The 27531-nt window shown below is 57.3% G+C and overlaps 5 protein-coding genes across 13 annotated transcripts in view; 2 read left to right on the top strand and 3 right to left on the bottom strand.

The window, feature by feature from the left end:
* Positions 1-5315: 5315 nt before the first annotated feature.
* LOC311212114 (selenoprotein Pb-like) lies at positions 5316-8081 on the bottom strand. Of its 2 annotated transcripts, none has more exons than XM_084291253.1 (5): positions 8036-8081; positions 7332-7552; positions 7027-7239; positions 6775-6910; positions 5316-6208 (listed from the first exon to the last, which is right to left on the bottom strand). In XM_084291253.1, the coding sequence occupies exons 2-5, from the start codon at positions 7532-7534 to the stop codon at positions 5966-5968; spliced, it is 795 nt and encodes a 264-aa protein (XP_084147379.1). In that variant the 5' UTR covers positions 7535-7552; positions 8036-8081; the 3' UTR covers positions 5316-5965. The 2 variants fall into 2 exon arrangements, with proteins under 2 accessions (XP_084147379.1, XP_084147378.1); XM_084291252.1 differs by having other exon boundaries at positions 8031-8074.
* An 885-nt stretch (positions 8082-8966) lies between these two features.
* Positions 8967-11174, top strand: HPDL (4-hydroxyphenylpyruvate dioxygenase like). Its single transcript, XM_084291246.1, has 2 exons — positions 8967-8988; positions 9544-11174. Exon 2 carries the CDS (start codon positions 9556-9558, stop codon positions 10732-10734), a length of 1179 nt encoding a protein of 392 aa, XP_084147372.1. The 5' UTR covers positions 8967-8988; positions 9544-9555; the 3' UTR covers positions 10735-11174.
* A 442-nt stretch (positions 11175-11616) lies between these two features.
* Positions 11617-16224, bottom strand: MUTYH (mutY DNA glycosylase). 7 transcript variants are annotated; one of them, XM_084291240.1, is made up of 16 exons: positions 16095-16224; positions 15787-15908; positions 15098-15137; positions 14679-14752; positions 14508-14549; positions 14349-14420; positions 14082-14195; positions 13817-13914; positions 13452-13596; positions 13294-13369; positions 13031-13216; positions 12732-12877; positions 12391-12543; positions 12196-12246; positions 11941-12087; positions 11617-11887 (listed from the first exon to the last, which is right to left on the bottom strand). In XM_084291240.1, the coding sequence occupies exons 1-15, from the start codon at positions 16204-16206 to the stop codon at positions 11983-11985; spliced, it is 1536 nt and encodes a 511-aa protein (XP_084147366.1). In that variant the 5' UTR covers positions 16207-16224; the 3' UTR covers positions 11617-11887; positions 11941-11982. The 7 variants fall into 7 exon arrangements, with proteins under 7 accessions (XP_084147366.1, XP_084147365.1, XP_084147364.1 ...); XM_084291239.1 differs by having other exon boundaries at positions 11617-11862; XM_084291238.1 differs by having other exon boundaries at positions 11617-12087.
* Positions 16225-16694: 470 nt separating this feature from the next.
* On the top strand, positions 16695-21753 carry TOE1 (target of EGR1, exonuclease). Its single transcript, XM_084291237.1, has 7 exons — positions 16695-16836; positions 16910-16950; positions 17547-17643; positions 17749-17907; positions 18266-18525; positions 19926-20094; positions 20568-21753. Exons 1-7 carry the CDS (start codon positions 16702-16704, stop codon positions 21351-21353), a joined length of 1647 nt encoding a protein of 548 aa, XP_084147363.1. The 5' UTR covers positions 16695-16701; the 3' UTR covers positions 21354-21753.
* Positions 21754-22361: 608 nt separating this feature from the next.
* The window catches only part of TESK2 (testis associated actin remodelling kinase 2), a 76117-nt gene continuing 70947 nt past the window's right edge, over positions 22362-27531 (bottom strand). The window contains exons 11-12 of one of the 2 annotated variants that reach the window (XR_014618673.1): positions 26274-27380; positions 22362-26177 (exon numbers count right to left, since the gene is read on the bottom strand). Coding sequence is in view for 1 of the 2 variants with exons in the window: in XM_084291235.1 (XP_084147361.1) it covers positions 26374-27380 (1007 nt within the window). In the remaining variant the exon portion in view is untranslated. Of the gene's footprint in view, positions 27381-27531 lie in introns of both variants that reach the window. The other variant, XM_084291235.1, reaches the window with a different exon arrangement.

The following is a 27531-nucleotide window of genomic DNA, read 5'->3' as shown; positions in this document are numbered from 1 at the left end:
GGTGGTCCCGCCGGCCCCGAGCCGCCCTCGGTCGGGGCGGGCCCTGCTGCAGACCCCCCTGCGGCCCCTGCCCTCCGTGGGGGTCGGGGGAGAGGGGTTGGAGCCCCCCCAGAGGGGGTGATGCTGCGGGAGGGTGGTGCGGTGCTCCTAAAGGTGCCCCGGGCGGCCGGGGGCTGCACAGCTCGCCCTCGGGTGCTGCCGTCCTACATCGGCCCCATAAAGCCAGCGAGGTGGCTGCAGAGCGTGGGGGCAGCACCCCCAGACCAGCACGGCACAGGGCCGGTGTGTGCTGCCCTTCCTTCCAGGGCTGGGCGCTTTGATGCCTTGTACAGCGTGGATGCTATCCTGGGACTTCCCCCAAAAATACATCCCCCAGAAATACATCCCCCAGAAATACATCCACCAAAACTCCTTTGTCCCACCTATTCCTATTCCTATTCCTATTCCTATTCCTATTCCTATTCCTATTCCTATTCCTATTCCATCTCCTATTCCATCTCCTATTCCTATTCCATCTCCTATTCCATCTCCTATTCCTATTCCATCTCCTATTCCTATTCACTCTTACCGAAAGAGCAAGAGCACATTTCCTGGAATAACAGGGCGATGCAAGTGGGGAACATGAAATAATTCTGCACCTTCGCTATGCCACAAGACACCTCCGAGCCCAAGGTCTCCTTCGCAGGACTCGGAAGGAAGGGGTCAGGTCCCCGGCAGGTAATGGGAGCAGTAAAGGTAATCAATGAAGGGCAGGAAGAGGTTTTCCTTGAAGGCTGAGGTGCTCCTTGCTGCCATTCAAGATAAGCAGGGCTAACAGGCAGCCTCGTTTACCTTTTCCCCAGGAACCTGCCCCAAGGCAGAGCAAGCCCTCCTGGTGAGCCTGCCCAATGCTGGAATGCAGCCCCCGGCCTGCCCAGTCCTTACAGAGCTCAGCCCTTACTCACCTCATCCCAGACGGTGCCAATCAAGAGGATTTTTGACTTCATCCCGAGCATGGATGTAATTCATTCCCAATGAGCTGACTCCTCACTGCATACATGTATCATCCAGGCTCAAATCAAAGCGAGGGCAGGGCTGCGGCTGGCCAGTCAGTCTCTGGGGGGTTACCGTGTTATTCTGAAGATAAATCAGTCTATTTGTCCTTTCCCTCTTTGACCTAACGTTAGTTGCTCTCCCCACTCCTTCCCATCTCCCTATCCCTGTCATTACTGCCTCAAATGTCCAAGGGGGGATTTCTCCTGCCCTGGAGAACACGGACAGATGTCTTCTTGTGGCTAAATGTCAGCCTCCTGCCCGGTCCCTGATGCTGCTCACAGGGCCTGGAACCAGCAGCCTCGAGGATTCACCCCACACTTTCCTGAGCCCGGCCGTTTGCTGAGCCTCTGCCAGCAGCAGCCCTGGTTTCCCTCATGGGTTTGAGGTTATTTGGGAGGGGTGCCCCATGCCACGATGCATTGACTGCCTTCAGCTGCTCTGGGCTGGGCATTGGGGTCATTAACAGCACGCTGATTGCTCGTGCTGGCCCTATACAGAGCATTTTAGCTCGAGTCCCTGGCTAGAAATGTGCAGCCACAGGGTCTGGAGCCCTGCTGGATATCACAGGGATTTCTTTAGGTATCAGCTCAGTCCAGGTTAAGCTGCCGGCACTTCAGGGCAAGAAATCTGCCACAAAACGAATTTGAACCTCAACACAGCATCCTGCCGAGATGCCCATTGCTCCCTGCAGGCCTTTGACACCTCTGCCTGCTTTGTGGCAGGCAAGGACAAGCGCCAGGAGGTTCCACATCAGCACACGCACCCCCTGGGGTGGCTGCTCTCCTCCCTCCCCGCCACATCCCAACCCCACCGCCAGCCCAAACGCCGCCTCTCCCTGGGCATTTTTCCCTCTGTGTGATGCTCCCGAGCCTCTTTGACATTGCTTTGACTCTGAGCAGTTAACGTGGTGCCCTCGATAACGTGGATAACGCCGGCTGAGCCTTGCAGAGATAAGAGCGGCACTTCGCAGGACCCGGCGAGCACCAGGCAAGTCCTCTGCCAACAGATGAAGATATGCAAGCACAGCAGAAGCTTTATGGCCAATTAATGACTGGAAAGGAGCTAGATAGCAGAGTGCGGGCGGCTACCAAGCTCCAGCTCAGGCCACCCAGAGGATTTGCTGCTCCAAAGCAGCCAAGGCCGGGTTTAATGGCAGCCAAGCTCCATGCTGCAGCCTCCAGCACTTGCTGGAAGGGAGCAGCCTCTGCCCTTCCCATGCCGTGGTGCTGCTCGGAGCAGAGGGCAAGGACACAGGCAGCGACCCAGCCACAGCTCCCTGCCTCAGTGCACTCAGGAGGAGGGGGATCTATTACCCCAGGTATTTATCCCTCCACATCCCTGCAGATCCGCTGCCCAGGGAGGGGCAGAGACCTTCGCTTCACAAAATAATTGGCCTTACAAGCGAGGGGAGCAATACCCTGGTGTGGCTGCCCATGGGGTTGAGCCCTATTTTTAGATTCTCCATTGCCTAGCAAGGTCTCCAACGAGGTATAAGCTGGAGCTGGAGCCTTTTTGCCATCAAACTGTTTGAATCCCCCGTGGCTTCTCCGCAGACTCATTAGCGCTGGGTTATTGCTATGCTCCTCTTTCAGCAGGGACTCTAATAAAGTTGGTTTTCACAACCCAGCCAGCTATTTTATGAAACTTTCTAGCACCGACAACCTCAGGGACCTCCTTCAGATGTGAGTGCAGTTGTCCCTGTAGTGGAAAGAGAAGTGCAAGGACTGAAAGTTCCCTCTCCTCTCCCCAGACAGATCAGATGCGGGATGGCTGCTCTCACACTCATTTAGGCACAGAAATGTCTCTGCTCACCCAGGTGGCTCTGTTCCTGCAGACCTGGGCTCCCCCCATACCCCAGCAGGGAGCTCTGGCTCTTGGGGAGCTGTAGTTCCCTCTCCACGCCCCAACATTACACAGTTCCCATAAGATCAGCAAAGTGCTGAGCCTCTGCCTTACCATGGAGGATTCTGTACCTTTCCAACTAATGCATTTACTGCGTTGGCCAGCAATTAAGTGCGTGAGAGGCACTGGGCGAAGACCCTCTGCTTCCAGGGGAGATGCTCGCCTCCCGCAGCAGGTTCTAAAAGCACTGAGCGCTCCAGAAAGTTACTCAGCCCCACGCAGCCACCAGTCCCAACCCCGCCGAGCTCAGCACAAAGCAGCCCCAACACACTGACCCCCCTTCCATCACTGAAGTTCCCTCCTGTTAATTAGAAATGCAAAAATAACCAAGAAATTATCTGATGTCTACATGAGTATTAATAAATGAATGTGATGCAGCGATGCAGTAGGCAGGGGCCAGCACCCCATCCTGGTCACAGACATTTTTCCAGGGTCCCCCACCTCTCCCCATGCAGAAAGCAGGAGACGGGTTACACAAGAACCCATTTGCTTTGCTCCAGCCTTTTAACCTCTGCATTTTAATACACTTTGCAAATGGTAATTAAAATGCAGATAACTCTCTGGGTGGGCAGAGAAGGGAAAAATGGCACCAAGTGGCGGGGGGAGAGGCTTGGAGGCCTTTGGAGGGTGGAGAGAGGCTACGGGGGAAACAGCAGGTCTGCTGGATGCACCTTTGTCCAAAAGCCAGAGCAGTGCCTGCACATTTTGGGGTGACTCTGCTGTCCCTCTGCCAGCAGACAAGGGACAGGGCACGCTGAGCTACCAGGCTGTGAAACCCTAGCACTGGGCTCCATCCTGCTGGTAGTTCATGCCCAGCTAGGACCTGTGCCATGCTGCTAAGGGCAGACATAGGGGGCTGTATCCGACCCATCCTCAGCTCCATCTTAGTTCCCAGCACCACTGGCCATGCAGGGGACATGGGTCACCAGGGCTGGCTCCTTTTTGCGGCTGTTTCTCTGCTCTGTCCCAAATCCTTGGGCAACACCACAATGAGACAGGCCTGGACACACTCACCAGGGACGTCAGCAAGTTGCCCAAAGCCAGGGCAAGCTCCATCCCTCATTCCCCAGCTCCCAACCCACGGTGGAGGCATGCAGATGCCATCCCCACACAGCAGCAGCAGCCCCAGCCCATAGAGGCAAGCGGGGCCTGGCCAGGCTGGACTTTGGGGGTCAGAAACACATCGGCCTGCATTTATTTTCCCTAACAACAGCGATCTCTCTGTGTATTTTCGCTCTGTTTTCCTAGGCTCAGCTGCCTCCTCAATGAAATGTTTCCAAAGCAGCCCGGCTCGGCGGCGCGCCAGCCCCGGCTGCCAGATGAATGGGCGGAGGAGGAGGGACCCATTCCTCTTCTTGACACGGCATCGCTGCACAAGAGGCCTCTGTTGACATTAGGACTGGCTGTTCCCCCCTTCTCCCGAGAGGATCTGCCCATCCCAGGCAGGAGCAGCACACAGGCAGCGGCACCACGGACCAGCCCTCGATGACAAAGACACACGGGGCAGCATCGGTGTCACCCTGGCTGTCCCCTCAGACACGCAGGACGTCACCCAAGCTGCTGCCCTGTCCCCAGGCCGAAGTGTGTCAATAGTGAGAGCTCTGCTGCTGCCTGGGATGCTGGTGGTGGGGAGAGGGCTGTGCCTGCTCTCGTGGAAAAGAGGCCAGGCAGGCATCGATAAGATGAATTAGTTGTCTCAGCAGCACCAGCAAAATGAGCGAGAGGAGGGGAGCCCGTGAGGCCCGGCCTGCTTTGTTTCAATTACAGCAGCTGCCAGAAGAAAAAGATAACCTCGATATTGATGGCAGGAGCAGCAGACAGAGGTGCCCTTGTGGGCTGCGAGGAGCAGGTAGAGGAGGAAGGGGGAGGAGGAGGAGGAAGAAAGGAGGGGAAGACACAGAGCCAGGGAGCAAGGACCCCACAGACGGACTGATCCTGACCCACCTGCCCCCAATGCACCTTCCATCCACCCCAGCCCTTGCTCCATGGAGCCATGTAAGCAGAAAAAACGTCCTTTGCTCCTCAGTCAGGGGTCTGGAGGGGAGATGGAGAGCTGGGGGGGGGCACTGGGCAGGGCTCCGTGGTTAATGCCCTGCCCTGGGGGTCTAAGCCCTGGGCTCCCACCCTGCTGAAGGGCAGAAGGGTTGGGGAGATGGGGCTCTCCTGTCTTCAGCCCCTTCACCTCCCCTGGTCAGCACAGGGGAACGCAAATCTCCACCAGCTGCTGCTTTGTGGAGCCCAAAATTCCCACCCTGTGCTGGGAGAAAGCCCTGGGGCCACCCCAGCACTGTGCAAGACCCCCACACACCCTTTTGGGGCACCCCCAGAGACCAGAGCGGACAGGGTTCGCTTCACAGAGGCTTTATTCCCAACCTGGCTGTCCCCATCCCCTCTTCTCCCCCAGGACCCTCACCCCCATCCTCCCAGCGCTGTGTGCCCTGGCCGCAGCCCCTCGGTCTCTGAGAGGGGACAAGGCCACCATCTCGCGGCCACCCACCACCACTGCACATACCCGTGTGCAAGGCCTGGAGGGTCCCCAGGGTGCGACAGCGATGGGGGTACAAGGGTTGGGGCATGGGGAGCCCACCCAGCAGCGCCCAATCCTAGTGCCCCCAATCCTCTGGGCTCATCCCATCCCTCCACGGGCACCCATGGGTGCCGGGCCGGGCTGGCAGCACCCAGCTCTGGTCCCTCCAGCCCTGCCCTGCTGCTCCGTGCGGTGTCGGCCCGCGGTGACCGGGGACGTCCCGGTTTGCACCACAGGCTTCATTGAGCACGGAGAGGCAGGCGGCAGAGGAAGGGTCAGAACTGAGTCCTGCAGCCAAAGCACAGCACCTTTGGGTGTCAGAGGGGGGATTTTCATCCCTGGGCACGGGGTGGAAGCGTGACCCACAGGGGGGATGCTGGAGGGGGCTCTCACACCAACGCTGCTGGTGACCAGCGGCCTGAAACGAGTCCTCAACACCTCTGGGAAGCGAGCTGGCACACTGTGCACGCTACTGGGTTCCGCGAGGCTGCCCAGCCTGGCTTAGGGATCGCGTCCCTCCTGCTTCTGCCCGTTGGGATGGGGCTGGCTGTGGTCTCCGTGGTGGTGGTGAGCGTGGGCAGCAGCCCTGTGGTCCCCGCTGGGCTCTGGGGCTCTCTCGTTGCTGCCCGCGTGGTGGTGAGGGTGGAGGGGCTTGTGCTGGTGGTGGATGGGGGCCTCTGACTCCTTCTCCTCCTGGTCAGGAAGCGGGCTCGGGGTTACAGGGACCTCCATGGTGCTGTTAGCCTGGGGAAAGTAAACACAAGGGCTGGTGTGCTATGGGAATGAGCACACAGCCCCACAGCGAGCCTGCAAGCACACCTGGGAGCGGGTGTGAAAGCAGAACAGCATCCACCATGCAGAAACAGGCATGGGATAGATCCTTGGCTCTCTAGCCAGGACCCAGGGCAGGCAGGAGAGGCTGGAGCCCAAGGGGAACAAACCTCTTTACACACATCCCTTGGTTCAAGTTGTCTGTGCTCAAGGGAGTTCCTGAGCCAGAAAAGAGGCTTTACATTCAATGTTTCTATGTGAATTTTTCCTTTAGGAAGAGACTGATCACCTGCTGAGCCCAAATCCATGTGCTTTGCTTCACTGCGAGCATGCCACCTCTGTGTCTATTGCCTGCCCCTTTCTTTTTTCAGGCCAATAGCCCAAGTTAGCTGTTCCAGGCCAGCTGCTGCAGATCACCACAACCCCACGAGCCCCCTCCTCCTCATGCAGTGCCCTTCTGCACCCCTCCAGCTTCCAGCCCCCTGCTCCCCACAGCAGCCCTTCTTCCCAGCTGGCGATGAAGCCCCACAGCACCATACCTCGTGGGTGCTGTTGGGGTAGAGGGAGCAGTTGCCGCAGAAGTCCTTGCTGTGGGTGAAGCGGATGGCCGACTCGACGTAGGGGAAGTGCAGGAAGCTGTAGGGCAGCTGGATGTGGAAAGCCAGGCGGCCACAGCTGCGGGGCAGAGCAGGGGATGAGCTATGGGGGCTGCACGGGAGGGAGACCCAGGGACGGGCAGGGATGGTGACCCCAACCCTACAAGGGGCTCCTTCCCGCAGGGGAGCCCTCACCGGTCGTAGACGAGGAAGTCGTCCTTGTCCCCCCCCAGCAGCTGCCAGACGTCGGGCTCCTGCGGCTGCTGCTGGAAGACGGGGACGCCCGGGGGAGCCTGGCGCTGCAGCTCCCCGAACATGGCACGGGAGAGCGGCGCCTGCTCGTTGATGATCATGTAGCGGACATCGGCCATGCCCTGCCGCAACAGCCTCTGCTGCAGGCCCCCGAGGCTGCGGGGAAGGAGGAGCTGAGGGGAAGCCGCCACCGCCGCCACCACCACCCGAAATGGCGGGGCTGGTGGGAGGGGGGGGGCAGCCCTCACCTGTGGGCCTGCCGCAGGCAGAAGTGTCAGCTGGCCTTGAGCAAAGCCACCACCGTCACCTGCCCCGCCGCCTCCGCCATGGGGCTGGAGCCGTTGATCTGCCACGCCGGGGCCTCCCGGCACAGCCGGCTGCCGTTGGTCACCCCCTCGGAGGCCAAGGCCAGCCCCAGCCAGGAGGCCAGGGCCAGCACCAGCAGCCCCATGCCGGCGCCGGCGGGGAGCTGGGGGGGGACACAGGGTGTCAGTGCCCCCACGCCGGGGCTGTGCCTGCCCGTGGGGACTGCCCTGCTTCCCCCAGAGACCTCCTCTGTCTTGCTGACCCCAAAAGTTGAGCCCAGGGCTGGTTTGGGGAGCCAGGCAGCCCCCGCACCCCAGCCGCAGGGACGGGGGCGGTTTAACCTTCAGGCCACCTTGAAGGTTCTTGGCGCCCCAGCAAGGGCTGGGGGGGTTACACAGACCCTTTAACCCCCCTGCCCCCCAGTATCTGCCCTAATCTCCCTTCCTCCCGCAGCCCCCCAACCCTGTCCTCACCACGGTGTGCCCCATCCCACCACGGTCCCGCACGTCTTATGGGCAGGGGGAGGGCATGAGGCTGTGGGGACAACCCAGGGAAGGGGTGGGGGGGGACATGGGGTCCTGATGGGAGAGATGTCCCTAATCCCCAGCCCTCTCCCCCACCCAAGAACGAGCCCTCAATACCGCACTTGTCCTCGCTGCTGTCCTTTGGCCAGACCTCAGCTCCCAGCTCTCGGCAGTGCCCAGCTGGCCCCTGCCTCCCTTTTATCTCCTGACCACTCTCCCCGCCCAGGAGGGAGGAGAAGCGCCCGGCTGCAGCAGGGGGGATGCTCCCTGGCCCCCGCCACCCTCCTGGGGATGGCAACAAGGCCCCCTCTGTCCCCACCAGGCCCCGCTGCCGCAGCTGAGCCCCAGCCATGCCAGGGCAAAGCCGTGCCTGGTGCTCAGCTCACACAGTGGGTGCCGCAGCAAAAAGCCAGGCACATGGCCCCAAAACCACTGCCACGGGCTGGGTGGCACTGCCAAGGGCACCGCTCGCCCTGCTGGCACCACGGGGACCCCAAAAAGCTTGTCCTGAATCCTGGGGTGCTGGGGCTTCTCGCCTTGCTTTGGGGGCCACCCTGTTGTGCTATGGCCACTTTAGGGTTGCATATTGACCATCGAGCTGTGTAGGGCCACCAGGGTCCCCCCAAGTGCCAGCCCCAAGCACCACCTGCCTAGGGGTGCATGGAGCCGGAGCTTCCCCCCCCCTAAGAAAACCCCACACGGCAATTGCTCGCCGCCTCGGCCCCACGCTGACATCTCCGCAAATATTTGAGCAGCTTTATCGTCCCGGGGGATCTGTACAAAAACACGATAAGCCGGGGAAGGGCAGCGGCCATAAACACAGCCGGGGACACGGCGACACGGGGAATGGGACGGGACGGGGCGGGGGGGGGGTCCAAAATGGGGGCACTGGGGAGGGTCGGGGCTGCCAGCAGCGACCTGATACCGAGGGATGGGGCAGGGCAGAGGGGCAGAAGAGTGGGGACAGCCCCCCCCCGGGGCCACCCCGTCCTTATGGGGGAGGAGGGCCCGGCTCCCCGCACCGCCCCGGGGCGGGCCCGGCCTCCAGCCCGGCGTCCCCTTCGCCCGGAGCCCGGTGAGCCGGCGGCGTGCGCGGGGAGAGCCGGTTATGGCTCCTGGGGGGGTTTGGGGGATTATGGGGGGCTCAGCTCGGGGTTGGGGGCTCCCCGTGTCACCCCCAGTGGGGAAGCGGGGTGGGGGATCCCTGGGTAAAACCCTTTTATTTTTTTGGGGTGACACGTGGGTCTCCCCACCGCACCCGAGGTTTTTTTTTGGCGGGGTTGCACAGTCCTGCTGCGTGCCGCTGTGGGGTCACATCTCTCGTCCCCTAACCCCCCCCCCAGTCCCACAGTGTGGGGGCAGGAGGCTGCTCTCCCCGTGCCTGCCACCCGCCGTGACTTTAGGGCAAGGTCACTGCCCCCGCCCCATCCCGTGGCCCCCAGTCCACCCATTGCACTTCCAGCTGCGGGTACAGGATGCCTCCCCCAGACCCCCCAACCTCCCTATGACACCCCTGAGGGGCACAGGGCTACAGAGGGACGCACACAAGTGCACTTGGGCTCCGTGCACAGCAGGGGAACAGCTTCCCATGGCTGGTGAGTCCCCGCTAACCCCTGCCATCCTCCTGCAGCGTGCCCAGGCCATGGCGGCGTCGCTGAGCCGCCCCTGCTTCATCTCCCTCCACGTGCCCTACAGGCAGCACTGGGCCCAGGACCTGGCCGCCTCCTTTCGCTTCCACCCCGTGGCCGTGCGGGAGACACCGCGGGTGAGGCAGCTGGCCCTGCGCCGGGGAGCCGCCGTCTTCCTCCTCAACCAGCGCCTGGCCCCATCCAGGGCCCCCTCCCCTGATTTCCTCTACGATGTGGACCCCCAGCCCGCTTTGGGGACAGCCTCCAATGTCTGCTTCGAGGTAGAGGACGTGCCGGGGCTCTGCGAGCGGCTGCGGGGCCGGGGGTGCTCCGTGCCCGTGCCCCCCACCGAAGTGAGCGACGAGGGCGGCTCCGTCACCTACGGGGTGGTGAGGTCCGTGGTGGGCAACATCAGCCATACCCTGCTGGACCGATCCCGCTACCGGGGACCCTTCCTGCCCGGCTTCCAGCCCGTGCGGGGAGCACCCCGCGAGGCAGGGGACGGGGTGGAGATCACCAATTTCGACCACATCACCTACGTCTGCCCGCGGGGCGGCGCGCGGGCGGCTCTGGACTGGTACCAGCGCTGCTTTGGCTTCCAGCGCTTCCTGCTGAGCTCGCAGGAGAGGCTGGCCGAGGGCTACGTGCTGGGCGGGCAGGGGGTCGGCATGCTGCTGCTCGCCCTGCAGAGCGCCCAGGGCTCCTCGGGGCCCAGCTGCAAGCTTGTCCTCGCCGAGTCCCTCTCCAAGGACAGCCCCAACCAAGTCGACACCTTCCTAGCGCAGCACGGCGGGGCAGGGATCCAGCACGTCGGCCTCTGCACACCGGATATTGTTTCCACCACCAAGGCCCTGCAGCAGGCTGGTGTGCGGTTCTTCATGCCCCCCACCACCTATTACAGCCAGCTGGGCAAGGAGGAGGAGATCCGAGGGGCTGGGCAAGACCCCCGCATGCTGGCAGAGCTGGGCATCCTGCTGGACACCACGGTGCCTGGGGAGAACAAGGGGCCGTGCACTGATGGCACGGAGAGCCCTTCCCGGAATTACTTGATGCAGATCTTCACCCATCCCATCTTCTCCGAGGAAACCTTCTTCCTGGAGCTCATCGACCGGCGGGGAGCCCCTGGCTTCGGGGAGGGCAATATTCGGGCGCTGTGGAAAGCTGTGCAGGTCTATATGGACCAGCGGCAGTAGAGGCAGCCTTGCTGCAGCAGCTCCCCTTCTCTCCAACCCAGCCCAGAGCAAAATGCCGCTGTAGGGCTTCCAGCAGGCACCTGGCAGAGCCCAGGATGGCAGGGACCAAGGGACGTCTCCAGCACAACCCTGAGCCAACACCAGCAGTGCAGCAGCAGGTTGCTTGGGGGGGGACAGGTCTAGTGGGGCTCTAAGCACTCCTGGGATGGAGTTTCCTCCCCCTCCTCGGGCTCCCACTGATTTATCAGCCTTACAGTAATATTATTCTGCCTTAATTTCATGTGAATCTAACAAGACCTGTGCCTGCAGCATGGCCAAGGGCACTGCTGGCACAACAACCCCACGTGGGGGGATGAGGAGAGCACTATGGACACTGCAGCTCACCACCAGGTACCAACCAGAGCATCGTCAGCCCCCAAATAGGGAAAGTGACTGCCTCTTTCTCACCTAAATTAAAGAGTTTTAAAGAGTTAACCTCAGAGATCATCATAACTTTTTCTTCTCCTGTTTAAGATTTGCTGAGTGCCAGGTGAGGATGGAAGGGCCCTTCCCACTGCCCAAAGGAGTCTGTCCCCAGCCCTGTGGTCCCTCAGGATGAGGCCACCCGCCCCTCTAACACATCCCCCAGGCCCCATGGGGTGTCCTGCTGCAGGAGGGCTGACAGCTGCCCTTCCAGCAGAGGTGCTCTGGGTGCCTTACGTAGGAGCAGAGGGGTTGGGGGCACCCATGGGAAGGGGTGCAATAGCCAAGGCACCGCTCTCTCACAGCCCAGACACCACCAGTACAGACTTGGTGTAGCAGAGCCACGCTGCAGCAGAGGCAGAAAAATCACTTCAAAACTTAAAAACACCACCTTTGGAGATTTATTAGAAAGCCCACGGCTCAGATTCAGTAAAAACAAGCATCAAAAGGGCAAGGGGAGGCATGAGGGTACAGCAGCAGCCCCAGTCGCTGGCTGGTGGCCGAGTTGCAGATGTGTGCCAGGGCTCGCGGGCAGCCAGGGCCGCGTCCTTCCTGCTGCCCGGGGGGGCTTCAGCCGAGCAGGGAAGGCGAGCCCAGCCCCGGGTCACATCCAGCACCACGCTGGTCCCCCCGTGAAGGCAGGGTGACGTGCTGGTGGCCATGGGGCTGGAAGGAAAAGCACAGGAGACCGCTACAGGGCCACGGCGGGACCCGCTGTCACCCTATACCCCGCATGAGACTCACCACCGTGTGGGTCCCCGGTGGTCTCGGCTATCGCAGAGGGCATCAGGGTGGGTTGGGAGCCCGGAGGAAGGCGCGGAGGGAGAGCTGTGTCCCGGGGCGGGTGCTGTCCCCTGCCCCTGGCTTCGCGCCCCGCTTCCGCTTGGAGCCCTGCGGGAGAGAGGCTGGGGCTGAGCCAAACCCCAAGGACCCCCCCCAGGGGACAAAGCCAGCTCAGCAAATCCCCCCCTGCCCACAGGACGGCTCCTGCACACCCACCTTGGCAGGGCCGCTCTCCTCCCCGCGCTGCCGCTCGCACGCCTTCAACACCTGAAAGGAGCCCAGGAGAGCCCAGGGCTGATCAGCACCCAGGGCAACGAGCTGGGAAGTCCCCGCAGGGGGTAGGGAGTACCCCAGGTGCTCTCAGGACCCCAGGAGATGGAGGGGAGGGAAGTCCCAGCTCTCCCCAAACACCTTCTTCATGGCCGTGGACACCGCCGAGGCACGGAACTCCTCCTCTGTGACCCAGCGGGACGGGGAAGAGGCAAGGTCCAGGGTCACGTCCCCGTCCAGGGGCAGGGAGTACACCACATAGGTCTGGTGGATGTGAGAGAAGACGTGGACAACCTGCAAGGGGAGGGGGAGACACTGAAGCTGGCAGCCTGCAGGCAGCAGGGGATGCACAAACACACTGCCAGGGCCCTGAAGAGCCGGGCAGGGTGTGGGAGCGGTGCCAGCAGGGGACAGGATCCCCCCTCCCGTGCTGCATCCCCCATCGCTGAGCATGTGGGGCTTGCCCCACGCCCCACACTCACCTCCCCCATGAACCGCAAGCTCCCCGCTGCCACAGGCAGCCCCGTCCATGCCTGGAGGTGATCCCGCAGCACCTCCCGCTGCTGCTCCTGCTGCAGACCCGGAGCCAGCGGCACGCTGGGGAACTCCCAGAGCCCGGCCAGGAGCCCTGGGGAGAGGGGACACAAGGGACATGAGCCAGGAGGAGGTGCACCCAGGGGTGCCGAGCCTCTCACAGCCCAAGAGGCTCTTTTCCCAGCCCCAGCACTCCCTGGCTGCTCTGCCCAGGTGCTTTTTTCCCCTCTCCCACCCGCCTGGGTACCCGAGCTGGGTCTCTGCACGATCAGGTACTCCAGGGCCCCGCGGCGGCCCCTGCGCTCCAGCACGCACGTGGCCGTTTGCTCCACCCGCGGCTGCTTCTTCGCTGCTTTGCGGGGGAAGTTGGTCACCCCCAGGCTGCTGTCCCACGGCTCCGTGGCTGGGGGGCACAAGGGACAGTCCCCAACACCTGCAAGCACCAACACAAAGGTCACAGCAGGGCCCAAACTCGGTGCCACCACCACCAGGATCGACCCCGGTGCTTACCGCAGTCCTCGACATCAGGCACCGGGGGAAGTTTTCCCAATAACTTCTGAGAGGCCAAGGCCAGCTCCTTCTCCACCTGAGGGGACAGGAGAGGGGACAGCTGGCAGCCCACAGTCCCCAGCAGGCTGGGAGGGGACGGTTTTTGGTGCCACACCTACCCTGAGCCTCGCTCGGCAGTGCTGCTTCACGGGGCACTCCCCGCACAGCGGCGCCTTGGGCGTGCACATGGTTGCCCCCAGCTCCATCAGGGCTTGGTTAAAATCCCCCGGGCGGCTCCTGTCCACCAAGGCATTGGCCAAGGCCCTGCGAGAAACAGCAGTGAGGGGCAGGGAGCCCCCAAACAGCATGAATTGCAGCTCCTGCCCGCGAGGGGAGGATGCTCCCGGGCAGGCAGAGGCCACACAGGTCCTTTCTCCTGAGCTTCCCAAAAGCTCCTGCACCCCTGGCCTCCCCCTGCTGCAGGTTCAGCTCCCGAAGGATCCTGCCCTCAGCCACCACGCAAAATCCCTCCGGGTTCCCCTACCAGAGGCGGTCGATGACGGGCGGGCTGCTGGGGTCAGCGCCGATGCAGCGCAGGCGGCAGAGGACACGGATCACGTTCCCATCCACGACACCCGTCGCCTGCAACCAGGAGCAGGGGTTACCACCTGCACCACAACGCCAGGAGAGCCGGGCACAAAGCTCAGGGAGTCCCCAGCTCGCCAGACCCAGCAGCAGGACCCAGCCAGGAGCAGGGCTGGGTGGCAGCGAGGGGAGACGTGTCCCTGCCGGCCACCAAGAGCTCTCACCTGCCCATAGGAGATGGAAGCGATGGCTCCTGCCGTGTAGCGGCCCACTCCTGGCAGAAGTTTCTGCAGCTCCTCGGCTGTCCTGGGCATTTGGCCGGCCAGCTCGGACACCACCTGGGAGACAGAGAAGCCAGGTTGAGCTGAGTTTGTAGATGTGACCCACAAGAAGGGGTCCCAGCCATGTAGCCTTGTGCCAGCAGCTCGCAGCCCCGGCAAGGCAAGGCAGACACAAGCCAGCACCCACCCAAACGCCCAACACCCCAGCACCTTCCTCGCTGCCTCCTGCAGACGCTTTCCTCGGGAGTAGTAGCCGAGTCCTGCCCACAGCTCGTTCACCTCCTGCCCCAAGAGACACAGAGCAGCGTCAGATGGGGCACAGAAAGAGCCACAAGGGCAGGGAGAGCACCCAGCCCCAGCGCTGCTCACCTCCAGCGACGCCTCTGCCAGCGCCTGCAGCGTCGGCCACTTCTGCAGAGCAGGGGGAAGGTGACAAGGGAGGGACGAGCACGGCCGTGCTCTGCCCCTGGGGGTCTGCCACAGGCAGAGGTCAGGGCCACCAAATCAGGGACCTGAGGGCACCCCGTGAGGAGCACTCACCTGCATCCAGCGGTTGTAGTAGTCGATCACCGTAGCCACCTGCGTCTGCTGGAGCATGATCTCAGACACCCACACTGCCGGCAGCACCCAGGGGTCAGAGCAGAGGTGCCAACACCACCCACACCCCTCACAGCACGGGCTGTGGCCACCCTAGTACCAGTCACAAGCACTGCAGCAACATCCAGCCCACCAAACCCCATCCCACCAGACCCATGCACGGTCCCACAGGAGCTCCCTCAGGCACAAAGCTGCCTCTCAGACCCCCCAGAGCCACGTGAGTGGGGCTCAGTGGCTCCTGTGGCCACGTCAGGGGCCCAAGCAGCTTGTTGTAAGGATGGGAGCTGAAGCCACAGATCCTCACAAGGCCACGTTGTACGTCCAGGTCAGTAACAACACAGGGTGCGGCCCCTGCTCCTCACCTGCATAAGCCCGTCTGTTGGCATCCGGCTCAGTCACAGCCTAAAAGGGGACAAGAATAGAGCATAAGAAATGGGGGCACAGCACCCCAGCACAGGGAGACCTGCATGTGGAATAAAATTGCTCATGATGTGTTTTGAACGCTATATAGGAGTATAAAAGATTTTTTCTCAAGTGCCCAGATGTTCCAACTTCAGGTTGATCGAGCAACAGCAGATTTAAACACCACAGGAGAGCCTTGCAGCTTCCAGCACTACTCAGAGAGATGCTGCTGTAAAGCTGACGCCCACCCCCAGCACCCCGATGGCTGTCAAACCACCTTTTGCCAGGCCTAGCACAGAGCAGGTAAGAGCTGTAACAAAAGTGCTTGACAGGCTTAAAGCAACAGCAGAAAACCCTTTTGGCAGCTGTAGGATACCAAAGACAGGATTAAAAAGATCCAGAAGACAACTGGATCAAGGGAGAAGCGCTCAGGCTCAGAGACTGAGATTTTCAGATCCACCCCACGTTACTGTTCACATTTAGGCACTCACCTACAGATCACCCATCACATAATTACCGGCACCACCTGGAGCACCATCCCATCCCCACCACCCCTCCCATTTTCATGCAGCTGAGGGAAGCCTCGCCTCGACAGAACCTCGGTGCAGAGTGCTGGGCTCCCCGCCGCAGCAGCCCCGCCCGCCCTTACCAGCGCCCTCCAGGGCAGGTCCCTCTTGCTCTGGTCGTACCACGCCAGCAGCCTGCCCCGCAGCGCCTCCACCTCAGCGGGGTCCCCGAAGAGGTGCAGCGCGGCTGGGGGAGCGGGGCGCCCTGCAGGGAGAGCAGCACGGGGTCAGGGCACAAGGACAGAGCGGGGGCTGTGTGAGCGCCTACGGCACAGCACCGGCGGGGCCCCGGTGGGGACAGCGGCCACAAACCGGGCACAAACCGGGCTGCCCGCCCCCAGCCGCCCCCAGCCGCCCCCGGCTCCCCGCAGCCTCCCCACCCTGCGGGCACCTCCGGGGGCCGCCGGGCCCTTGCTGCCCTTCCCGGCCCCGGGGGCCGCCCCCCTGCCCCGGCCGCTGCCCCTGCGGAGCCCCCGGGCGGCCGCGGCCCGCAGCGGGCCCATGGTGGGACCGGGGGGGGCCTCCACGTGCGTTTTTCCCGGGAAAACACCCCCCAGCCCCGCCCCCGGGTGGGGACCAATCAGAGAGCCGCTTGCCCCGCCACAGCCAATCGCAGACGGGTGTGGGGGAGGGGTTTCGCGCCCTCCCGGATACAGGAGGCTCCCGTGAGGGGGCGTGGCCTAACAGCGCGGAGGAGCCAATCAGCGCGGGGAGAGGGAGGAGCGGAGTGGTTATCCCCGCCCCTTCCCTCACGGGTCCTGGAGGCTGAAGCACAAGGCCCCACGGGGCTGCCCATGCTAAACGCCTGTTCGCGCAAAAAACAAATTTAAGTCAAAATCCGGTTTGGGAAAGCGGAGAGAAAAAAAAAAAAGAAAGCGTTAGAAGGAAAAGAGGTATATAAAGGGCTGTCAGCACAGGGAGAGGCGAAGAGCGAGGCGAGAAGCGGGAGCAGGCAGCGCCGAGACAGCCCCCACGGGCCAGGCTCCGGAGCGGCCGTGATGGCGGCGGCCATGCTGGGGGCGGCCATGTCGCGGCGGGTGCCGGTGGTGGACGTGCAGAGCGGGAACCTGGCGGAGCTGTGGCCCGGGATGCTGCTGGCGCTGCGCTCCGCCGCATTCATCGCCGTGGACACGGTGAGGGGACTGGGGGGGAGATGGGGGGGCTCCGGGGGGCGGCTGACGGCGGCTGACGGCTGTGCCCGTGCAGGAGCTGAGCGGCCTCGGGGCCAGGAAGGCGCTGCTGAGCCCGTGAGTGGGGAGGGGGCACCGGGGGGGACTGGGAGGGCTCCGGGGGGGGCCCTGGGGGGGGGTCACGAAGGGCTCCGGGGGGTATCGGGGGGGTCGGGGGGTACCGGGAGGCACCTGGAAGGCACCAGAGGGTCCTAGGGGGGTCCTGGGGGGGTAACGAGGGGCTCTGGGGGGCACCGGGGGGGGGCCGGGGGGGTAAGGAGGGGGGTAAGGAGGGTACCTGGAAGGCACCGGAGGGGTTAGGGGGGTACCTGGAGGGTTCCGGGGGGGCTCCGGGGGGCACCGGAGGGGTAAAGGGGGTACTGGGGGGGTCAGGGGGGCACCGGGAGGGTACCCGGGGGGTAAAGGGGGGGTCCTGGGGGGATAACGAGGGGCTCCGGAGGGCACTGGAAGGGTAAAGGGGGTACTGGGGGGGTCAGGGGGGTACCGGAGGGCACTGGGGACTCCCGGGGAGTCACTGGGAGCTCACTGGGAGGTCACTGGGAAGGTACCCGGGGACGCTGGGGGGTACCGGGGGTGGTCCCGGGCCCAGTGGTCTCCCCCCCGTTGGTGTTTTGGTGCCCGGTGTCCCGGTTTTACAGGCGTGCCGCCCGCAGGTGCATCGAGGAGCGGTACCGAGCTGTGTGCAGCGCCGCCCGGACGCGCTCCGTGCTGTCCCTGGGCATCGCCTGCTTCAGGCAGCTCCCCGGCAAGGTAACGGGGCGGCCACGGGGCCGGGGTGGGTGCTGGGGGCCGCCAGGGCGAGCCCTGGGTGCGTGCGGGGCGCTGACCGCTGCGCTGTGCTCCCCTCTCCCTCAGCCCGAGCACACCTACCTGTGCCAGGTGTACAACCTGACGCTGCTCTGCACCGAGGAGTACGTGGTGGAGCCGCAGTCGGTGCAGTTCCTGGTGCAGCACGGCTTCGACTTCAACAAGCAGTACTCGCAGGGCATCCCCTACCACAAGGGCAACGACAAGGTGAGGAAGCGCTGCCGGGCGCGTGCCCTCGCCCTCGTCCTTCCCTCACCTTCATGCACCTTGGCGTGCCCTGCTCCAGGCTGCTGGGGAGGTTCTGGTTCCCCAGGAGCCTCCTTCCCATGCCTGTTACGTGAGGAAAGGCTCAAAAAAGAAACCTGAACGCAGCGTATCCTTCTTACCTCTCATATTTTATATCCAACGTCACTCACAGCAGCTGCTCTTTCAATTATTTGTGCATTTCTTTTATCAGAGCAGGTCGTGGCTGTAGGCAGCGTAGTGCAACAACAGGCCCTGAGGATACCTGGCGTGGCATTAAGTCACTGTGCTAAGGTTTATTGACTAATCCCTCCTCTTTCAGGGCAATGAGACCCAGAGCCAGAGCATTCGGACCTTTTTCCTGGAACTCATCCGAGCGAGAAAGCCTCTCGTTCTGCATAACGGGCTGATCGATCTGGTCTTCCTGTACCAGTGCTTCTACGCTCACCTCCCAGACAACCTCGGCACTTTCACCGCTGACCTCTCAGAAATGTTTCCAGCGGGAATATACGACACCAAATACGCTTCGGAGTTTGAGACCCGCTTTGTGGCATCCTACTTGGAGTATGCTTTCAAGAAGTGGTGAGTGGCACACCGGTATTTAAAGCTTTGGGGTGAAAGAGGGAGTCAGCGCTTGGTTTGTTTTCCCAGGGAAAGGATTTAGGTCTTTGTATCGTTGCAGTGACTGAAGAAAGCACAGCTCTTCTGTGATTCCCTTTTTAGGATGGGTGCTGAGTGTGTAAGAGTGTGTCTGGTAATTCACTGTTTGGTGGGCAGCAGTGGAAAGAGGATTTCAGTCTTTTGCTGGCAGTAATTGTAACGACAATGACCTTATTTAGTTTTATTTTTTTATTTAATTTTAATTTTTATTGGACTGAAAACAAGTTGATTCACTGCATGGCCCTGGTCCAGCAGCGCCACAAAGATGCCAGCAGGAACACAGACAGAGCAGATTCCCTGTGAACTCAGCGAGGGAGCAGGGCTGTGCCTGCTGAGCCTGCTGTAACCCAGGTTATTTAGTAAAGGGGGGTGCTCCCTATCTCCTGACGCTGACTAGCTCTGCCACAACTCCTTTTTGTGAGATTCTCACTTGGAGCAGGTTCCCATTCCCATCACTTCCTTCCGAGCAAAGGTTTGCTCTTGTTCCAAGGCTCTTGTCTTGCTTCCTGCCCTCAGCTCCAAGGATATCTTCCAGGTGAACAAATTAGAAGCAGCAGCGTCTGTTCTGTGTGTCAGCCTGGGCCCTGGTTCTGCACTCGCTGCACAATCTAAACAAGGCACTGGCAGTGGTACAGCCCCTTGAATCTGCTAAATTCACACCATGCAGAGCAGAAATGGTATCTTAGTGCCTGTTTTGTATCAGGAAATGCTGTTTTGACACGTCTGAAAATGTTCGAGATGGTTCTTCTCAAACAAAAATACTTTTTTTTTTTTCCTGACAGGATGAAAACACTTTTAAAACAGGACTCTTAATGTTTTAACCTACAGATCTACTTACCTCCAAAGCTTTTGGGCGTTTTAGCCAGCTGTTGGGACAAAACGGTTGTTTTTTCATGAGATGGAAAGCATTTCTGGTGTCTGCATTGCCCAGGTTTGATGTGTCTGGGTGGTGGCTGCTAGATACACTACAGCTCCTTGGGCATTTCCCTTTGTCATTAACATCACCAGGACTAACACATCTTACTGCCCTGAATATTCAAAACCAAGATAGGTGTCCCCTTCTCCCATAGCTTCACCAAGGACAGTGCTGTCCCTGCCTCTATTGAGGCATAAGGGGAAACAGCATTTAAATCAGCACAGAAGGGATTATTTATTAAAGTTCTGTTCCTTGGACTGGCTTCCCTTGCAGCAGGCTGTCAAACAGGAGCTAGAGCTCAAGAGCAAGAAAGCAGAGGAGCTGAAAGTTGGTGCAGAGCAATGTGTTTGCACCAGCCCTGCTCTGGGGTATCTTTGAGTTAACTGCGTGCTCTGGTGTGTTCCAGCAAGCGAGAGAACTGCAAGCTAAGGGACTCCGGCAGCCAGCACCTCACCATTGAGTTCTGCAACTACCCCGAGAACATGTCCCACTACATTGACTATCGCCACTGCTCTCTGGAAGAAGCAAGCAGCGTGGGAGGGGCAAATAACGTGCCTGTCTGCGAGAAATTTTCGGTTAGTAACGGGAATCCCTGCTTCCTACCTGGCTCTGGGGAAAAAGCCACATGTGACCAGAGCAGGAGGTGGTAGGAGGGCACCTGGGAGCTTCCACTTACTTGCTTCATGATAGAAAGAAGATTTTCAAGCTTTGCCTTTTTGGTTTCAAAGCCACACAACAGCATGCTCTGTTCTGAGGCAGTGAATTTCACAGGTTACATTAGTAGCCAAGATTCAAAGAGATAATACAGCCCTAAATAGAGGGATGGTGTGAGTTACAGTACCTGCTGCTGCCTTGGGAGGGCTGGGAGTTCGAAAGGAGTTTGTCAATTCCTTTCCTGTGCCGTGGGGCTGTAACTGGACACGGTGCTCCAGGCACAGCCTCATGAGCCCGTGAGTAGAGTGGAAAACTACCTCTGCTCCATGTTCTGGGGATAGGCTGCTGTAACCAGGCTGCCAGTGGCTACAGGATTCTCTCTCTTTCTCCTTAGGCCTATGGCTGGTGTCCAAATGGGGTGAAGTGTCCCCAGTCCCATAACATCGACCTCATAATCGATGAGGACGACAAGCTTTTGGAGAAGCAGAAGAAACGCAAACACAAGTGGAAGCGGCGGAAGAACGCAGAAGAACCCGCAAAGGTGCTTGAACAGGAAAGCTCAGGGAAAGACATGGAGATAGCTCAGAACGGGGAGGAGGGACCGCCGCCAAAGCAGAGCTGCTATGAAGCTGCAGCAGAGGTGGAGGAGTTGACACCCAACGATGATGACTGGCCCCTGGAGGAGGAAAACTCCACTGCCGTGGCACCAGAGGCCAGCTCAGACCCCAGCACACGTGCTAGATGGGAAGAGGATCTGGGGAGCGCTGGAGAACCTGCTGACATGAGCCCTTCTGCCAAGGGACACGCCTCTGACAGTGACCAAGTGGAGGGGAAGTCGGAGCTCCCTTCTGGAGCAGCCTCAGCCAGGCACCCAGACAGCCCCCAGACTGAAGCAGCGTGTGCTGCAGGAAAGCAAAAGGAAGCCCAGGAGCTCCCGTCGCAGGGGGGCATCCACCGAGCTGGTTTTGATGCCTTCATGACTGGCTACATCATGGCTTACGTCTGGATGCTCAAGAAGAGAAAAAGCACAGACGGTAGCACAGAGCCCTGGTGTCCGGACTGTCACAATAAACTGTACCTCAGCGGGAAATCAGTGCCGCTTCAAATAGTGAAGAGCTCCTTTTCTAAATCTTCCAAAGCTCACAGCCGGAAGATGAAGTTGGCCTGGGACAGCACATAGAGCTAGGGGACTCCTGGCTGAACTGGGCTTTTTTCCTCCCTCAGTTGTTAAAAGTTCTTTATTCTTTCAAAAGTTGACCAGAAAGGGAGCAAGTTTCTTATCTGTGGTTTTGTTTTAACTTCTTGACTAATTAAATTGCTCTCAGTTGGAGTTCTCCCTGGTGTTCCTCAGCAGCACAAGGGGTGATAAAGGCACAGGTAAGGTTGGAGGGAAGAGAGGCGCACTTCAGCTGCACCCAGGGCTGCAAGTGGCAGCAGTGATCCCCACTCAAAGTGGGTTTAAAAAAAAACAACAGGCTTAGGGTTGTCCTTCTGGAAAGACCCTCTGATAACTCCTTCAGCACAGGTTTCACTTGCAGAGGAAGGGCAATCCCTTGATAATGTAAGAGGAGACAGAGGCCAGAGAACATCCTCCCAGATCTTGCCTTTACCCTTAATATTTGCTGCCACTTAACCCAGTAGCTTAGAGGAAGACAAACCTTTTCAAAAAGGACCACATGCTAAAGGTCAAAATCTACATTATAAAAAGCATGAAAAGGCCCACTTGTCACATACAATTATTTTGATAGAAAGTGCTATTAATCAATGACTGGAGGAAGATATGATGCTTCTGCTGCACACCAGAAGGAAGCAGGCTAGTTCTTCAGGCAAAGCACACATTTCCATGAATCTTTAGGCAAGTGTTACTTTTGATACTCATAATTATTCCCTGTTTTTCTAAGGAAGTTGAGAAGGAAAAAAGTGTTTTGGTTTTTGTTTGTTTAAAAGCCCAGAGAAGGGTTCCACCTAATACTTGTACTTTTAGTTGTGGTTACAACATAGATGAAACCTTTGCTTCTACAGGAAAAAAGTAGAAAGTTGTGCTGGGCTAGGTGATTCTAAGCAACAGCAGGTCTTCTACACTTCTAAATAAGGGACTGAAAGCTCCTCTTAAACCCTGATGTGTTGCTTCCTGTGCTTACCGAAGCTAGGCTGTAGGGCTAGGACACTGCAGTCACCATGGCAAGCTCCCTGCAGGCTGAGTGCTATCAAAAGCATCTTGTAGGTCACAAGTTACTGCCTACTCTTCAGAGCACTATAAGGAAGAATAGAAAAAAGGCTTTGAGTCTCATGGGTTGAATAGTGTTAACACTTCAGGAAGATGCAGGAGGGAAATAACACAATAACGATGACAGTTCTCTTTGTTTATAACTCAGCACCACATACTGATAGCATCTCAAAACCACCATGAATATCATCTATAGCTAATGTAAGCATTTGAATCAACGTTTGTGTAACCTAGAATTGTCCTCTTAATCACAAGACTCCACCCTTGATTTTATTTTTATTTTGAAAGCAAGATGGGAAAGTTTACAAAACCTGACCAAGAAAAAATTATGAAAATATTTAACTGGATTCATCTTTGGTTACTTCTTATTGCAGTTCCAATAAAACATACACCATTTCTATAGTTCAAAAAAAAAGTCAGAAGGTCAATCAACATAAAAACAAGACGTGCTTTCTTCACATATTCATAAATACCCACAATATTAGAAAAGTTGTTTTGCAAAGATTTTTTTTTTTCTGGCAGTGTTAACTTACTATTATACACAAGCTACAAACTTCTTCCTAAGCCTTTAATTACAAGTTGAGCTATTTACAGTCTGCAAAATATTAAGACGTAAAACTCCTTCATAAATATGAAAATAGATCATCTTGCAAAGATCTTTATACTTAATCAAATATCTGGCTGCCCCTCCTCCCAAAAAAAAAGGTTATTTGTTTTGCATAGAAATGTAGTGACATGCAATATAAACAATAGCATTAAGTGCAAACAGGAATTATTCAAGTGTCTTTAGTCGTACTGGCAAAAAATACCAATGTTCTGTTACACAACACATTGATGCCTTTCCAGCAAGTAGAAGTCTACTAAAGCCCCTTGTCTGCACTGCTTCTGAGGGGCAGCAACTCACATGCATCCTCTTAGTTGCCTTTTAGCAACCTGCAACCACAACAAAAATAGCTTATAACAGACATGTAAATGAATTCAACATAGAAAGATTTAAAGTGAATTAAAAACATCTTTGATCTCTTCAGGGAACCTAGCAACGTGTAGAAAGTCTTTTAAAAGAGCAAGAATGGCTCCTGTAAGAAAGTCAAAAACCATGATAAAATCCAATCACGATAAAACTTTGTCACATCACTATAAAACAGGGAGTTTGCTGACCACACGTTGGTATTTACGTTCATCAGTAGCTGTCAGAAAATGGCCCCCAGTAGAAAAGCACCTTCAGATGGGCAGAAAACCTAGGAGTACTCGCTAGGTGCAACCTGGATTCAGCTTTGCACAACCAAAGGGATGAGACTTAGTGCCAACTGCATCCAGACCCTTGGAAATGCCATGTTTGAGCAGGCATTAAGCTGTTTTAAGACGGCCTTTTACTCCAGTGCCTCTTTTCCCATGCAGACCAAGAATGCAGGAAAGGCCTGAGCCTTTGGTATCCCTCGGTATTTCTTTCTGACATCTCCCCCTCGGTACAAATAGCTAGAAAAGTTGATGGATGTGCCCTGTGTCAGCTGGCTGCACTCAGAGTAGACACTTAGGGAAATAAAAATTGAGTCGTGTTGCTTTGTAAGAGATCCATTCAGGGCAGGGAAACATTTTAAGAGATAGTGCTGTAAGACACAGGTGAGGTCACTGTGACAGGTGTTTGAGAGGTACCCCAAGCCTGGCTGCACAGGGTTTGCAGTCTGTCTGAGGGTAACAGGCTTCCCAGCAGGGTGGCAGCTCTGAGGACCAGGGCAATGCAAGCCAGAGGCACGCACCTGCGCTCTGCTGAGGCTGCAGGACTGCTTCCTTGTAGGCTGGGGATACAGAAGTAAACCATTCCTTATTATTGCTCGTTTGTCTGAAGTCATGCCTCTACGTGCATCTTGTGACAACAGAAGCTGGTGCTGGTGGTTTCCCTCCTGAAAGATTAGTTGTGTAAAAGAAAAAGAGGAAGAAAAAAGCAGGCACAAGGCAGGCAGCCAGCCGTCAGTTGAGTTGTGCTGAACGGTTCCCTGTCCTCAAAGGAAATCACACGCATACAGTGCCAGCCCTTCAAGCTGCTCCGTGCTCTGCAGACAGGATACAGAAGACAAGCTACTCTACAGATCAGCACCTTCTAGAGGCAGAGAGCTGTGAGCCACAAGAGGTGATCTGGGTAAGGATGGGCATTTTTCAAACTGCTGACAGCTGCCTAATGCAGCACAGACTGCTCAGTAACTAAAGGACACTTTCTCATTTAATTCTTTGCAGCCATTACAAGGGATAATTGCTGCTCAGGTTGAGACATTTCACAAGTTATAACTCACAGAATAGTTACCTATACCTCCAAAAAGCTCAGTATCTCAGCCAAGAAAGAGCTTAGGCTTTCTTCTTCATCCGTTCCTTGAGATGGGAAAAGAGTAGGAAAAGTCCATCAGGGAGTACCAGCTTACATTTTCCATCCTTACATGAGAGCAGGAAGTGTAACAGATTACTTGGATAAAACTCTGGACTTCCAACCCCTCAGAGCCTACTGTATCACCTGCTCAGTGAGCATGCAATGAAACCTCAGTTAGGAATGATAATGTAGGTTAAAAAAATAACAATGTGGGGTTTTTGTTATTTGTAGGCAATAATAGCAGAAGGGCAGGATGTGGAACACATCACCACAGAACAAGCTTTCCCATGCATCTCATCCCAGAGTGGGGATCTCTGACACTGGTTCCAGCAAGCAGCTTGGAAGCACATGCTGCTGCTGCTTTTACAGCTACCTGCTGGTGGATGGAAGGAAAAAAAAAGAAATAAAGTAGATAATCCTGTTTAGTGACAGGAGAAACTTATGAAGATAACAGATCCTTTCTATAGAAGAAAAGAAGTAATTGGGGACAAACTAATTTTCTTAAATTTGACAACTCAAAGCCCTTCTGCGAGTCTACTGTTTCTCCTCCAAAAGCACTCATGGCCACAACACTGCTGGCAGCTTCCCTTGAGCAGGGGATTCCTGTCCTTCATCACACAGTCTGCTTTTGATTAAGAACCTATAATTACTGTGCTGGCACTAATAAGATAGGATGTCCTACCAGAGAACGTGTCCCTTCTACCTGGTGATGATGGTCAGCAGTTAATCTAGATGCTGTATTTAACTGTTCTGCCGCAAGAGATCACGCTCTCCATTCAGCTCTTCAAAGATAAAAAGCCCAGGAGCTCAGAACTGCTACTTTCACTGGCAGTTTCTCAAGAAGCCCAGAAATGACAGCACCTGGAAGGTGGCTCCCCTCTTGTGCCCTGGGCAACTCTTCCTCCACATCTGGGTCGAGACACACAAAGAGCTGTGCAAGAAAGCGGTGCTCAGTGTCCTGTTTCCCTGCACTAATGAATCATTAATAAATCCCAAGGGAAACGAGAAACACCAGGGAACAGGTTGTTCTTGTTAATTGGAAAGTACTTATCATGTGACTCAGCCTGCAGACTGCAACCAGCGTGAGGGCTTTTGTTTCTGAAAGAAGAGCTTGTTTAATGCTGCAGCACAGTTCTAAGAGATCCCTGTGCCCAGTTCCAGAACGGAGGCTCTGATTCGCATGTACTGCTTGCAGAATGCTAATGCAAACCCTGCAGGAGTTTAGAGCAGCTGGTCAGTCAGAGGAAAAGGGAAAACCTACAGTTCGCTCTTTCTACCCCATGTGGAACTTAAGGCCTTGAAATGCTCCATGCTGGAATCCAGGTCGAACTCTTTACTTGGTGCCTGCTTCTCGCTACTACTGCTTGGAAGGGACTACGGGGCCCGCATGGACATTCTGGCTGGAGTAGTTCCCCCTCCTAAAGCAAATCAGGAAGGAAACATAGCTTGAAATAAAGTTAAAATAATCAGTCTCTCCAGATGCTGTCCGCAGCTGTTTGACAGCCCATTCTTACCATCTGCTGGGTCTCTTGAGAATGAAACCCAGCACCACAGAGAAACAGAGTTTAAGTGACTGGGAACAACTCAAGGACGTGTTCAGTTTGAGCCCTCTCTTCATATGCCACAAGTTGACTGCGTGCTGCCACTTGCTGAGTTGTTGGAGGTCTGAGACAATGGGGCAGTGCTGTCCCCATCGTGCTCCCTGAAGGGCCGTGCCTCTCTCCTCGGCACCGTGGAAGGACCAACACTGAACAGAGGCTTTGTAGACTCCAGCGGTGTATTTTTCAGTAGGTCATCTTCCACCTCCATCTCTTCAGAAGGGAGACAACCAGCAAACACCTGTGAGGAATGTCCCTCAGAGTTCACTGAATTCTCAGCTGGGAGCCTTTTGTAGGATAGTGGCTCAGGCTGGGCCAGCGCTAATGGTTGATTACATGCTGGATCTTCACATGTGTTCTCAACAGGGTAAAACCCATTTTCCTCCTGGGACACTGGCCCATCTGAACAGTCCATGTCTTCCTCTTGTCCTGGTACAGGAAGAAATTCTGACCTGTGAGGCTTGGCTTGAAAGGGAGGAATCTCTGACACACCGTATTTACTGCTGCTCAGGAGTTTTTGCCGAACCTCTGCACTTAGTTGGGTTGGGTCACACCTGCTGACGGTTGAGGACAGCCCACCAAACAGCCCATATTCTTTGTGTGGCAGTTCAGGGGAGACTGGAAGTGATCTGCATTTCCTCCCAGGAGGGAGGGAAAACTCCTGCCAGTCCGTGCTATATGCCTGCCGGAACTGGGACTGGCTGGCTTTCAGGCCACCTCCTGCCTCTGGAGAATGCAAGTCAAACACAAGAGAGATCACAGACTTGCTTGGCATGTCAAAGAATTTTATCTTTCCACCCTTGAGGTCCTCCCGTGCATTGAAGGGATTAACTTTCCGGCCTAAACCTTTGCTTGGTGTATAGTAGGGGTCCTGGACATTTATCTTCCTGGAAGGCTTGCGGGAGAAGATATCCGACTGGCTGCGTGATAACCAGATATTCCGACGTGGACGGGGTGACTTGGGTGGGATCTTATCGTCCAGGGAACTCAAACGTTTTACTCCTGGTCCTTTTTCGATTGACCCTGAGTGGAAGAATAGAAATACCTTTAGCTTAAAGGAGCTATATGGCCGCATGCCTGTTCCCTCACAGAGCCTTCTCAATAACTGTACAGGAGAAAGGTGCACTTCTGATGTTCCAAAGTATCTTCCACAGACACATTTGCTAGTTACTTA

This window comes from Netta rufina, assembly GCF_964035555.1.
Source record: "Netta rufina genome assembly, chromosome: 8".
Lineage (NCBI taxonomy): Eukaryota > Metazoa > Chordata > Aves > Anseriformes > Anatidae > Netta > Netta rufina.
The sequence above is the reverse complement of the archived record's forward strand: the minus strand, read 5'-3'. Positions and strand labels throughout refer to the sequence as shown.

Excerpts from the sequence above, each read along its gene's own strand:
- HPDL (XM_084291246.1), top strand. The coding sequence starts at position 9,556 with ATGGCGGCGTCGCTGAGCCGCCCCTGCTTCATCTCCCTCCACGTGCCC.
- MUTYH (XM_084291238.1), bottom strand. The coding sequence starts at position 16,206 with ATGGGCCCGCTGCGGGCCGCGGCCGCCCGGGGGCTCCGCAGGGGCAGC. Across the intron at positions 15,138-15,786 it reads ACCTGCCCTGGAGGGCGCTG|GCTGTGACTGAGCCGGATGC; the intron begins GTAAGGGCGGGC and ends GTCCCCTTTTAG. Across the intron at positions 13,597-13,816 it reads CCCGTCATCGACCGCCTCTG|GGCCTTGGCCAATGCCTTGG; the intron begins GTAGGGGAACCC and ends TGTTTCTCGCAG.
- TOE1 (XM_084291237.1), top strand. The coding sequence starts at position 16,702 with ATGGCGGCGGCCATGCTGGGGGCGGCCATGTCGCGGCGGGTGCCGGTG. Across the intron at positions 16,837-16,909 it reads CATTCATCGCCGTGGACACG|GAGCTGAGCGGCCTCGGGGC; the intron begins GTGAGGGGACTG and ends GTGCCCGTGCAG. Across the intron at positions 16,951-17,546 it reads AGGAAGGCGCTGCTGAGCCC|GTGCATCGAGGAGCGGTACC; the intron begins GTGAGTGGGGAG and ends TGCCGCCCGCAG.